The 12,337-nt window shown below is 38.4% G+C and overlaps 1 protein-coding gene across 1 annotated transcript in view; it reads right to left on the bottom strand.

The window, feature by feature from the left end:
- pde4dip (phosphodiesterase 4D interacting protein) overlaps positions 1–12,337 on the bottom strand; it is a 72,961-nt gene that overhangs the window by 42,868 nt on the left and 17,756 nt on the right. The window contains exons 11-16 of the mRNA XM_057856566.1: positions 11,009–11,191; positions 10,828–10,944; positions 10,682–10,753; positions 10,492–10,592; positions 8,743–8,882; positions 11–123 (exon numbers count right to left, since the gene is read on the bottom strand). Of these exons, the coding sequence (XP_057712549.1) occupies positions 11–123; positions 8,743–8,882; positions 10,492–10,592; positions 10,682–10,753; positions 10,828–10,944; positions 11,009–11,191 (726 nt within the window). The remainder of the gene's footprint in view (positions 1–10; positions 124–8,742; positions 8,883–10,491; positions 10,593–10,681; positions 10,754–10,827; positions 10,945–11,008; positions 11,192–12,337) is intronic.

Below are 12,337 nucleotides of genomic sequence, written 5' to 3'. Positions count from 1 at the left end.
AAAATCCGACCTGATCGGAAGGCAAACTTGCAGATGTCACTTTCTCGTCCTCCTCTATGCTGTCTGTGAACTCATCGCTGCTGCCGTCTTCATCGTCCCCCTCCTCATCTTCACTGCTGACATCTGGAAGCACAACATGAGCATTAAGCTTCCTTGACTTTGTCAAAAGTCGAATCTGTTCCCCTTATTTTTGCCATCTTTTGGCTCAACTAGCCAAACTCCACCCTGACGTGGAGTCACAGGACTTGAAAGGAAATGTTATGTCATCCGTTTCCAGCAGGCCAAAAACAAATCAGGGTGGAGCAAACCCAGGAGTGCGTGTAACGGAAAACCAGCGAGGCTTTAGACAGACATGAAGAAAAATATAGAATTGGATTATATAATCATGAACTATCCATGAAGTGTAGGCTGTTTGAATTGGACAATAAGGAGCATTTTGTGTTGTTGTGAAGAAATACACTGACAAATACTTTTTGGACTCATGTTAAAGGAAACTAGCATGAGCTAATGAGCAGTGTTGTCACTAATTATAAGCTGATTGCTTTCTTTCAGTAACGAGCAATCTAGCGTGTTCATTTTTCCAAACCAATAATCTAATTAAAGTTAGTTTCCTTAGTGTCTGTGCGTTACTATTATGTCATAATGTATGTAGATTAAAGAACATCGTACTCATTTAGGTAGAGCATTTTGAATTGAAAACGTAAAGGTTCCTGCAATGCGTTTGTTTCCATGGTAACTGCTCATAGTTACTTGCTGTTTTGGTCTCGAGTCATACGCGCTAAGTGTTTTGGGACTAAGAAAGGCATGTGGAGCGAGAGTGCACATACGAACCGAGTGCAGCCACCTGTTGAGATGTGCCTCCGTGAATGAATTGAGTAATTTTCCTTCATTCTGGAGGGTTCCAGCGATAGGTTGGAGCCGCTACATGTTTCGTAGCTACAGTTTCGTAGCTTTGCCGTTGCAACAGCGGGTAGTCATCGACAACGCTCCCGCTCGTCCTTGCCATGTCGGCGAGCATTGTTTACATCACATACGTGTTGCACATTTATGCCGTGAGGTGACATGCTGGTTTAGCATCTTTGGGATGTGTTGTAAGTAGGGGTGGGAAACTCTTGGTACCTCACGATACGATGCGATTTGTGATACAAAGCTCACGATAACAATGACCTTAAGATGTGGCGATTCAACGATTATCGATTTATTGGTCAGGAAAACATTCTACAAAACAACTAACAAACAGAAAAACAAACTACCTTCATCGTTTACTAGTAGACGTCCAATCAATTTTAGCTGGGAGGGTGGCAGTGAATTAACCCTCCCACTTCAAATGGGCTTCTCCCCCTTCTATGGCCGTCAGTGGCAGCCAATGCCAGGCAACGAAGTCATTTTGGGCCATTTCACATCATTACCTATTGATTTTCAGTATTTTCTTGTTAATTTTGGGGCATTTTATGGGTCACTACCTCTTGATTTGGGGGAATTTTATGAGTTACAGAACAGAAAATGACCCGGGAATGAATAGGCAGTGACTCAAACTCAACAGAAAGTGATCTGCAAATGCCCTAAAATAAACAGAAAGCGACCTGTAAATGCCCCAAAAATCGGAAAGAATGACTGCGAATGAACGAACCTTCATTCGCCCTTCCCGGTCTTAATGGATTGGGCGTCGAACGCCGTCAATGGCAGCCATAGAGTTAAGATTTTGGTGCTAACTTTTTTTTTTAAACATTGACACCTTTTTTAAAACAATATCTCGATTCTTTGCATGAGAATATCAATAACCTTTTGAGATACAGAGTATCACAATATACTACCACTTCGATATTATGTCACACTCCTAGTTGTAAGTCCAATTGAGAGTAAAGTTAATAGTTGTCACCAAGTTTTGTGGCCAAATTGACCGCGTGTGCGTACAGCGTAATCCTGGGTTGTGCATGCGCATTCACACCCTCCCCCACCTTTGTGTTTATTGCACTGGCAATTCATTTGTGTTTTTTTATTATTATTGTTCAGTCAATTTGCATTTCATTGTTTTACCTTGGCACTGATATGCTTTTAACCCTAACCCCTAAACCCTAACCCGAAGTTTAGAATTTTTGACATTAGGCTTAATCTTTGAGTTTGGATTTTGGGTTTAATTAATCAGTGGAGCTAATTTCAACAAACTCCATGCAGTTTGTCAGTTATTTGTTAGTCTCAGGGCTACGGAGTGGCTAAGCTAGCACGAATCATTGGTGGTTGGGATCAACTCCATCGACTAATTTAATCCCCGCAACCTCGAAGATTAAGCCTTACGTGAAAAATTCTGATCTTCCCCTTTAATGCAACATAAAGGAACATTTTTAGTTTTGGTCGATTTTAGCGACACAGGTGGACAAAAGCGGTAATATTTTGCCCTTAAGGAAGACTGGGTTTCCCATGAGGGCAAGCGCACAGTGTCGCAAAATCTTGATCTCCCCGTCGCCTGCAGATGATTAAACGACATTTCTCTTTACAGCGCCAGTGTGAAGGATGAACCGTACTGAGGTAACGAATCCAGTTGTGGCTAAACAATAGCATATGACGATGTTGACCATGAGAAACGTTTGATTTTGTACCGTATTACCCCTTCACTCTTCAGTGCTGACGAGTCCGGTTGGCTGGGGTGGGGGGGGTTCAGGCTAACAAGTGAAAGCTGGGCCAATGTTTATTCTTGAGAGTCCTTTTATACGGGTAGCCTTCCTTTTCCTTTTGTCTGCTCGGACAAAAATTTTGTCTCTTTTGTTGCTCTGCCATCTGTGCAGTATTTGTGCAAAAACGTCTTTACAACGAATGGGGAAAGTTGGAAGCATGCTGTAAAGTAAAATTTAAGTAAAATTTTTAGTTTTTTTGTGTTGCAGGGTTCCTGTCACCCTCCTCAAAGTTAATTTGTGCCGGTAAAAGCGATACAAACCCACTCAAGATATAAGTGTCATTCAACTTGTTGTCAGTTGACGTATCATCACAAATGTTATGAAAATATTTTTTAAAGGTCGAAAGGTTACCTAGTGTTGCTTTAAGGGTAACACTGGGTAACTTTTCAACCTTTATAAAATATTTTCATAACATGCGGGCATTAAGTGGGTGTGGTTGGGTAAGGGGAGGGTCAAATAGAAAACGATAAGATGAAGTGCGAAGCTGCAATATAGTGTTTTAAGTGTTAAAATATCTCTGCCAGCCGCTAGTCTAGAGGGGCCCATAAAAAAAAAAAAAATCATACTCATTGCACCCAGGCCCTGTTCACATTTGTTCCACCACTGGTTTTATGTATTGTAAACAAAGGGTATGTTTGTATACTGTGAAACATACTGTGAACCTACTGATGTAAGAACTGTAGTTCTTCACACTTATAATGTATAAAATAATGATATAGTGACAACTTTGCTCATTTGTTGTTTCATACTGGTGCTTTAAAAAAAAAAAAAAAAAAAAAAACAGTCATGCAGACATGGAATGCATGCCACACTTTCATGCAGGAGAGACATAATGTTGGATGTGACAATGCCATGTCATGTATGTTAAGATTTAATAAATACCTACAGTGATCCCTCGCTACTTCTCGGCTCAACTTTTGCTGCCTCCATGCATCACAGATTTTTAAATCTTGTTATAAGTATGTTATAAGAAAAAAAAAGTTCAAACATTTCTGTACACTTTATGTACATCTATGGATGTATGTAGTATTGTATGAAAGAATAAATACAGTACATGCTTATACTTTATTTTATCTATTATTTATACAAATATTTTATTCACATTTCAAACTATTTAACGTTCTTATTATAACATGCACGTATACACTTATTGATATTCAGGGGTGAAAGTGGGCCAGAACGGTCAGGAACGCAGTTCCGGTATAAGATTCAGGGCCAGAACACAGTTCCGGTATAACATTCAGAGCCGGAATGCTGTTCCGGTACATGGTGCTTTGATTCCGAAAATATGACGACAACTGTCAAAATGCTTTGTAAAAAAACAAAAAAAACTGCTAAGATGCCACACATGCATTTCATCTCTAAGAAGAAAACAATCTACCAACATCACATTTAGCGAAATAAAGTGCTTGTGTAGCGTAATCTGTTTCCACCAATATTTATTATTTATTTTATTCCACGAACGGCATGGAGGTTTCCCCAGCTGAGTCTGACGATGATGAGTCACGTCAATGTGCGAATGCACGCAGGAAAGCAAAACGCCTGGACTCATTTATCCGTTCTATTGGCTGACATACTGACATGTGATCAGCAGAGATGGTTAGCACTGATTGGTTCAAATGTGCATGTTTTCTAGAACAGCCCAAAAAGGTTGTTGAATTGATGCGAGTTATTGCTGCTTTTGTAAACTTTTATTTTGCAAATCATTGAATAAAAATCAGTTTTTGTATTTGTTATAGAAATAACTGTGCTAAAAAGATTTCTTTGAACTTCAGTAGTTTAAGAGGTCCACCCCGCCCCCCCCAAAAAAAGGGAAGGAAAAAAAATGAATATATAAATTAGGGCTGTCAAAATTATTGCGTTAACGGGCGGTAATTTTTCAAATTAATCACGTTAAAATATTTGACGCAATTAACGCACATGTCCTGCTCAGGCAGATTTAAATGTCAGTAGAGTGAAATGCCCACTTGTTAATTGTGTTTTATGGAGTTTTGCCGCCCTCTGCTGGCGCTTGGGTGCGACTAATTTTATAGGCTTCAGCACCCATTGTGTAAGTAATAATTGACATCAACAATGGCGGGCTACTAGTTTATTTTTTGATTGAAAATTTTACAAATTTTATTAAAACGAAAACATTAAGAGGGGTTTTAATATCAAATTTCTATAACTTTTAAGAACTACAATTCTTTCTATCCATGGATCGCTTTAACAGAATGTTAATAATGTTAATGTCATCTTTTTGATTTATTGTTATAATAAACAAATACAGTCCTTATGTACCGTATGATGATTGTATATATCCATCTTGTCTTATCTTTCCATTCCAACATTTTACAGAATATATATATATATAATTTACAGAAAAATATGGCATATTTTATAGATGGTTTAAATTGCGATTAACTGCGATTAATTAATTTTTAAGCTGTAATTAACTCGATTAAAAATGTTAATTGTTTGACAGCCCTAAAATAAATACAATTTCTGGCTCTGTGGCGAACTTCACGTCGAGGACTTCCGGCAAGAAATTCTAGCCACTTTCACCCCTGTTGATATTATATAAACACAAAATAAAATGTTAAAAAATTGACTCTACTTTGCGTTTTTTTTCACTTTACGCCGTCGATTTTGGTCCCCATTATTAGCGTTAAGTGAGTGATGACTGTATTATGGTCATTGGGATTGTTTCAAAAATATTTATTGAAAAAAAGGTATTTCTGGGTTGGGATAATGTCATTATTCTCTCCATAAACACAACAAAGAGAAATCCATAAACAGAAGTTATTCTCTTGAACAGAAGGGAAACAACATGTGTTTATTTTGTTTCATTTGAAATACAAAAGTGTTGACAAGGAATGTCTGAGGTGAGCTTCCAGGATGGAATAGACAAAAAATATATAACGTATGGCAAAAACTAATATATAGCACTACATGAATTTCTTGTCTTCTAATATATCTGAGCGCTCATGCCTATCTAGAATATAATGTAGCAAGTGTAGTTACAACGCACACAGACACCAAGTAACACAACTGAACTGTAAGGAAAAATTGCGACCTCTAGTGTTTGTATAAGTAAACGTCTCGAATCTCCATATACACTGCATTGTATTTTTTTGTAGCAACGTAATAAAATTACAGATAATTCTTGTCTGTAAATAAAGGAAATATTTGGAAGGCCGCTGGCAACCATTGACTGAATTCATTTGAGCAGCAGAACCTCTTAACGCACAGATATATTTTGAACTATACAGAGGTGTAAAAAAAGTGTTCATGTCTGCATACCTTGCTTTTACGGAACGTCCAGATGTTTCTTTGTCCCCTGAAAAATCTTTCGATACAATATGGCATTTTCAGTTGGACACTCATGAAAACTAATACACTGCATGTCGCTCAGTTTGTAACAATACCGTGGCTGAGAGGTGTCAGGTGAACTGTGAAGTCCAAACACAAATGCTAACTGCCACAACACCATCCCCATAAGGCAAAACATGAATGCGAATTGGCACGAACCCCGATTGCCCGTAACACAACTGCTAAAAGCCACAATGCAAATTCATGAGGACGACCTGGAAGCAGTGTTGTCACAGATTACAGGCAGTCCCCGGGTTATGAAAGAGTTCCGTTCCTACGCTGGCTGGCGACGTAATCCGAATTTCCGTGTATGTCGGAATCAACCCATTGAAAAATAACTATCCAAAAAGTCCAAAAGTGTTGTATTTTGTTTAATGATAGCGTATACACCTGCCTCTGGTGGCAGCGGTGGGTGTGGCTGGACTGTCACCTTATGAATGAGGAGCAGATTCAGACGTCTGACATGGATAAAGGATAACTGCGATCTGGTTTGGCTCACATAAGGCTGTAAGTTGTTTCAGCTAATAAATGTTTGGGTATGCATTTATAATAGGTTTACAGCTACAGTTTGTGAAGTTACGTGGGAGTGATTTGGTATGAGAATTGTAAATACGTTAGCATTCATAGCATTTAAGCTAGCAGATTTTTGCTAGGCATTAGGCTAATTAATTATTATTTAATGATTAATAATCAAGAACTAATTAGGCTAATTAATTAATAACAGGCTAATTTAATGTACAGTGATCCCTCGTTTTTCGCCGTTAATGAGGAACAGAACCCCCGACCAACCCCCCCAAATTTGTATGTTCAATGTATTTATTCAGATTTAGCATTGGAAAGTGATACATGTTTTTTCACCCCCCCCCCCCCCCCCCCCAAGTATAATCATTAAAAAAAATTATGTATCTGAATTAGGGCTGTCAAACGATTAAAATTTTTAATCGAGTTAATTACAGCTTAAAAATTAATTAATCGTAATTAATCGCAATTAATCGCAATTCAAACCATCTATAAAATATGCCATATTTTTCTGTAAATTACTGTTGGAATGGAAAGATAAGACAAGATGGATATGTACATTCAACATACGGTACATAGGGACTGTATTTTTTTTATTATAACAAATAATCAAGATAGCATTAACATTATTAACATTTTGTTAAAGCGATCCATGGATAGAAAGACTTGTAGTTCTTAAAAGATAAATGTTAGTACAAGTTATAGAAATGTTGTATTAAAACCCCTCTTAATGTTTTCGTTTTAATAAAATTTGTAAAAATTTCAATAAAAAATACTGTAAACTAGTAGCCCGCCATTGTTGATGTCAATAATTACTTACACAATGCTCATGGGTGCTGAAACCTATTAAATCAGTCGCACCCAAGCGCCAGCAGAGGGCGGCAAAACTCCATAAAACACAATTAACATGTGGGAATTTCACTGTACTGTCATTTAAATCTGTCTGAGCGGGGCATGTGCGTTAATTAGATCAAATACTTTAACGTGATTAATTTAAAAAACTAATTACTGCCCGTTAACGCGATAATTTTGACAGCCCTAATCTGTATATTTTGATAAATGGTTTTTAAGCACTTCAAATGAAATAAGTTTTAAACATGTTATTGTCCCACCAAATTATTTTTAAACAAGAATAAAGAAGAAAAATGCTTGTCTTTATTAAATGCTTCATTGAGTGAGTCCACTCAAATCCGCTCAAGCCGCTCACACAAAATGAGTTGCCACAGCAACTGTTTAACAAGTTAAACAATGATTGACGTATGCGGTGCTTTGAAGTTTCGACTTCGTGTCTCTGGCAAGATCAAACCTTAACGTCTGTCAATCATCGTTAACTTTAATAAGGAACTCCAGTGCACTGCCTGACCAGAAAAGCGTCAGGAGCGGGAGTGAGAGACTACGTGATCGGATCTTATAGAATATGGCATTTATTAATTTTTTTTGATTGAAGAAAAAAAAATTCTGCGATGGTATGAGGGCGTGAAGTTTGAAGCGTCAAATAGCGAGGAATCACTGTATTGCTTTGTCTCTATGGTGGCAGCAGCAGCCATTTACATTTGTGTTGCAGGCAATTGTGATTCGTGTTATGGCTATTTGCAATCGTACTATGGCTATTTGCAATTGTGCTTTGGCCAATTTGCATTCATGCTTTTTTCTTTTTGCAAAGCATTTGGACTTTGCAGTTCGCCTGACACCTCTCGGCCGCCATTCGAAAGGCGAAACCGGACTACGAAAGCTCGGGCACGTGGGTGTGAATTACATGTCCTCACAAATGGCAAGACGACATCAAGCAAATGATGGATGGCTACTCTGTATGTGTAAGGCATGGGCTTCGGTTTCTCCACAAGGCTTGAGGAAAATGCCACTGCAGCTCTAAGGCTAGAAGAGTGAGTTTGGTGAGAGACGGCACACGGAAATGGCAAAACAGAACCGTTAGCACTGATAAGCAAACAGCAAGCTGTTTAAAAAGCATATCAAACATATTCACACAAACAGGAATTATATTAATTAACATGACTCCATTTAGGTTAGGCTTTTGGTACTATGTTGCAACTGGATGAGGTGAGATGTTCTGTAACTACGGGAACAACTTTTTTTTTTTGGAATAAGTATTCATCAAGCATGTTGAAGTCAAATCAATCACACATAGCATTTGTGACAGCGTCCCCTGCTGACCCAGAGGTTCGACCTTGACCGTTCCCACCTCCTAAGTCAGACTGCCTTTTGGCAGCCCTTTCCAGCTCCAGGGCCATGTTCTGAATCCGGGCTAGGACCTCCTCTAGTTGTCCGCGGAGTGCCTGAACCGAGTCGAGTTGTGTGTGGAGGGTCAGTGTCTTCTCTGAGCTGTGAGTAGAGAGCAGATTTGGACAAGGAGAGGTATATTATTGAAATTTATAAATGTATGAGCATTTCTTTAGCTACAGGGGAGTACAAACTATAATGACAGTAACAGAAACATGGTGATAAAGGTAGGTATTATAAGACTGAATTCCTAATACAGTGAACCCTCTTTTTTCACGGTCAATGGGGACCAGAACCCCCCGGCAAAAGTGAAAAACCGCAAAGTAGGATTTCATTACAGTACCTAAATGATGCGTGAGGGGAACTTGGCACACCCCCTGAATGCCGTGTAGGTCCACTCTAGAGCTGAAACAATTATTTGAATAACTCGAGTAACTCGATTTTCAAAATCAAATTCAAAGTTTTCTCTGCTTCGAGGAATTTTTTTTTTTTTTTTGAGTGAAACCAGTACATTTGTTTTTGTTTTTTCCTAGTCACATCGGAGATGCAATTGTTGGCTGTTTTAATCAATGTATATCTAAAATAAAGACATTGTCTAAAAATGGTTCAATACTAGGTGAAATGTCTTGTTTTCTCATTTACCGTATTGCCCCGAATATAAGACGGTGTTTTTTTTGCATTGAAATAAGACTGAAAAAGTGGGAGTCGTCTTATATTCGGGGTCTAGACATTATACCCATTCACGATGCTAGATGGCGCCAGATATCATTGAAGCGAATACTGAACGTCAGGAGTAATGCTCTGTCATGACAGATCTCAGCTACTCTCAAGTTTAATCAGTTTGCATTATTTTATTGCAATGTTTTTCCTTATTCAGATTTGTTTCAAGACTACGGTTACAGTTTGACTTCACTTTGATGGTTAATGCAGTTATTGCATTTTTGTTGTTTTATCACAAAAGATTGGTTTATTTACATTTCAAAAACCAGAAGCCATTCATTTACGAATGTGATTGCACTTTAGTTTACATATTTAAATGTTCAGATATTAAGATTTGAATGAGGCAAAATAACATGCTTTTTCGTTCAAATATATTGTTATAATCATTTGTTTCAGATGTACTGTAATTATTTTCTGTGTAAAAATTAATTTGGTGTTCAAAAAGTCTTTTTCTCAAACTTGAGTCTTGAAAAAGAGGGGGTTGTCTTAGAATCAGGGCCGTCCTATATTCGGGCCAATATGGTGTATTTACAATTGCTTTTTACCTAAATAAAAAAATAAATAAAATAAACAAATTCGATTACTCGATGGAATTTTCAGTAGAATACTCGATTACTAAATTATACGATATCTGCAGCCCTAATTGGCGGTCTCGTCGGTTATAATGGGAGTGGTTGAAAGTGCTCATTGGTGCTGTCATGTGTCAATCTTACAGCAGGAACCAATCATATGCATTGTATGAGTGCCCGTGGGTATGTACAAAGCCCCTGAGTCACGTTTGCCTTGCTGCAAAAAAATGTCTTTTGGCCTCAAAATGAAACAATGTAGTGTATCTTTTAAGTTTTTTTTTTTTTTACTTTTCTTTGATGAATATTTTTTAAACCCCGTGATGCACTGAATTTGCGAAACGTGAACCACAAAGTCGTGAGGGATCACTGTACTACCTGTCTCTACCAGTGTGCAGGTCATCGAGTTAGTGTACACTTCCTACCTGTCCCTGTTGGTGTGAATGAGATTCTGGTATAATCTCTTCTCGGCCCTCAGAGCAGCATTTAGCTGACGGTACTCGGATACAAGTTGCTCCAGCACGTGCTGATTTATTATGGAGAGCATAGAAAAAGCCATTTAAGGTAATTTTGTCCAAGTACACGTCTCTTACTTTAAGAATGACGACCACATACTTCGGTACTTTCAGTTGCAGCTCCTTTTGCCTGCTGGGCTGCCAAAGATGAACGCAGGGCAGAGAGTTCTTCCTGCAAACGTTGCATACAAAAAAAATAGCTTAGTATCAACACCGAATTTAGCAAAAGAGACGGTTGATGTGTACCTGGGCTTCCCTCTCCTTCTTGAGCAGTAATTGGAGCTCTTCCTGCAGTGCCTTCACATCTTCCTCACTCTCTGAGGACGACTGCATCATGACCTCCTCCTGGCTCTGCATCATCTCCTGATCAATTATTAGGTGTTGTGTAAAAATACAGCGCAGGGACACAAAGAGTTGAAAGCGATACCTTAATAAAGGCTTCTTTCTCTCGAAGAAGACCTTGCAGATGGTGGACCTCTCCGCCCTTCTCCCTCTCATTGTCCCGTCGTAACTCGCATAAGTCTTGTTCTCTCTGTGACAGTTGCCTACGTACCTCCTGCAGCTGACCGGTGCGTTCGCTTATCACCAAGGACAGCCTGTACGAGTTATCCTGAATAGATACAGAGTAATTTCTTTGTAAATTACCAAGCTAGAAATAAACAACACAGACTTACATAGGTTAGGATATCATTCTACGATACTTTGCAAAACGACTAATAAAGAGAAAATCAAGCTAATGATTGTGGAAATGCTTGGAAGTGTTAGGCACACTATATTTCTCAGCACCCTGTCTAAAAATACAAAATATTAAATAAAGGACAATTAATAACCGACTACCAGTGATTACTGATTACGGCTCAAAAAAGTAATCTAGTTACTTTACTGATGACTTCATTATCAAAGTAACTAAGTTACTTTAAAAGTAATCTATCAGTTACTTTTTACCCATTTTTCTCCCTTTGCCGCCTCAACATAAGAATGACAACAGAAAAATGTCATCACATGTTCGTAATTGACTTTCCGTTGATTGAATTTAAAGGGGAATATCAAAATTTCGCGCTAGCTTAGCCACTCCGGAGCCCTGAAACGAACAAATATCTGACAAACTGCTTGGAATTTGTTGAAATCAACTCCACAGATCAACTAAACCCCGCTAACTCTAAGATCAAGCCACATGTCAAAACTTCTGAATTTCGGGTTATGGTTAACAGCATATCAGTGCGAATGTAAAACAATGCAAACTGACGGCACAATAATCAACAACACACAAGTGGATTGTACAGTGCAATAAACACAAAGGTGGTGGCGGGCGCGGATATGCGTGCAGCCATGCACATTAACAACGAGTGTTGCACCGATACCATTTTTTGGCCCCGATGCCGAAACCTGGCTGTGCAGTATCGGCCGATACCATACTGATATCACCCCGTTTATATATATATAATTTTTTTTTTCCCTCCCCCAAAGAGCTACATAATTGGATGTGAAATCATTGCTATCAAGGCTTTGTCAGGCTTGCTTACCTTTGCAAAATAGGAAAAGGATTTGTACAAAGTATAATACTAGCCCAACAGTAAGAAAGTAAAAATAAGTTCATAATAATAAACTCAATGAACTGAGTAAACTTTTTTAAACCTCTCAAAGGCCAAACAGTGCAACTTTCATGAAATTATTGTCACATTCTGCTGCTGGTTAGATTGTGTTTTGTTGCTGGGCGGTTAGTGGGGGCGTTCCTGACGTTGCACCTGAATCCAAT

The sequence above is a fragment of the Corythoichthys intestinalis genome, chromosome 14, assembly GCF_030265065.1.
Source record: "Corythoichthys intestinalis isolate RoL2023-P3 chromosome 14, ASM3026506v1, whole genome shotgun sequence".
Lineage (NCBI taxonomy): Eukaryota > Metazoa > Chordata > Actinopteri > Syngnathiformes > Syngnathidae > Corythoichthys > Corythoichthys intestinalis.
This window is presented reverse-complemented; position numbering and strand designations above follow the sequence as displayed.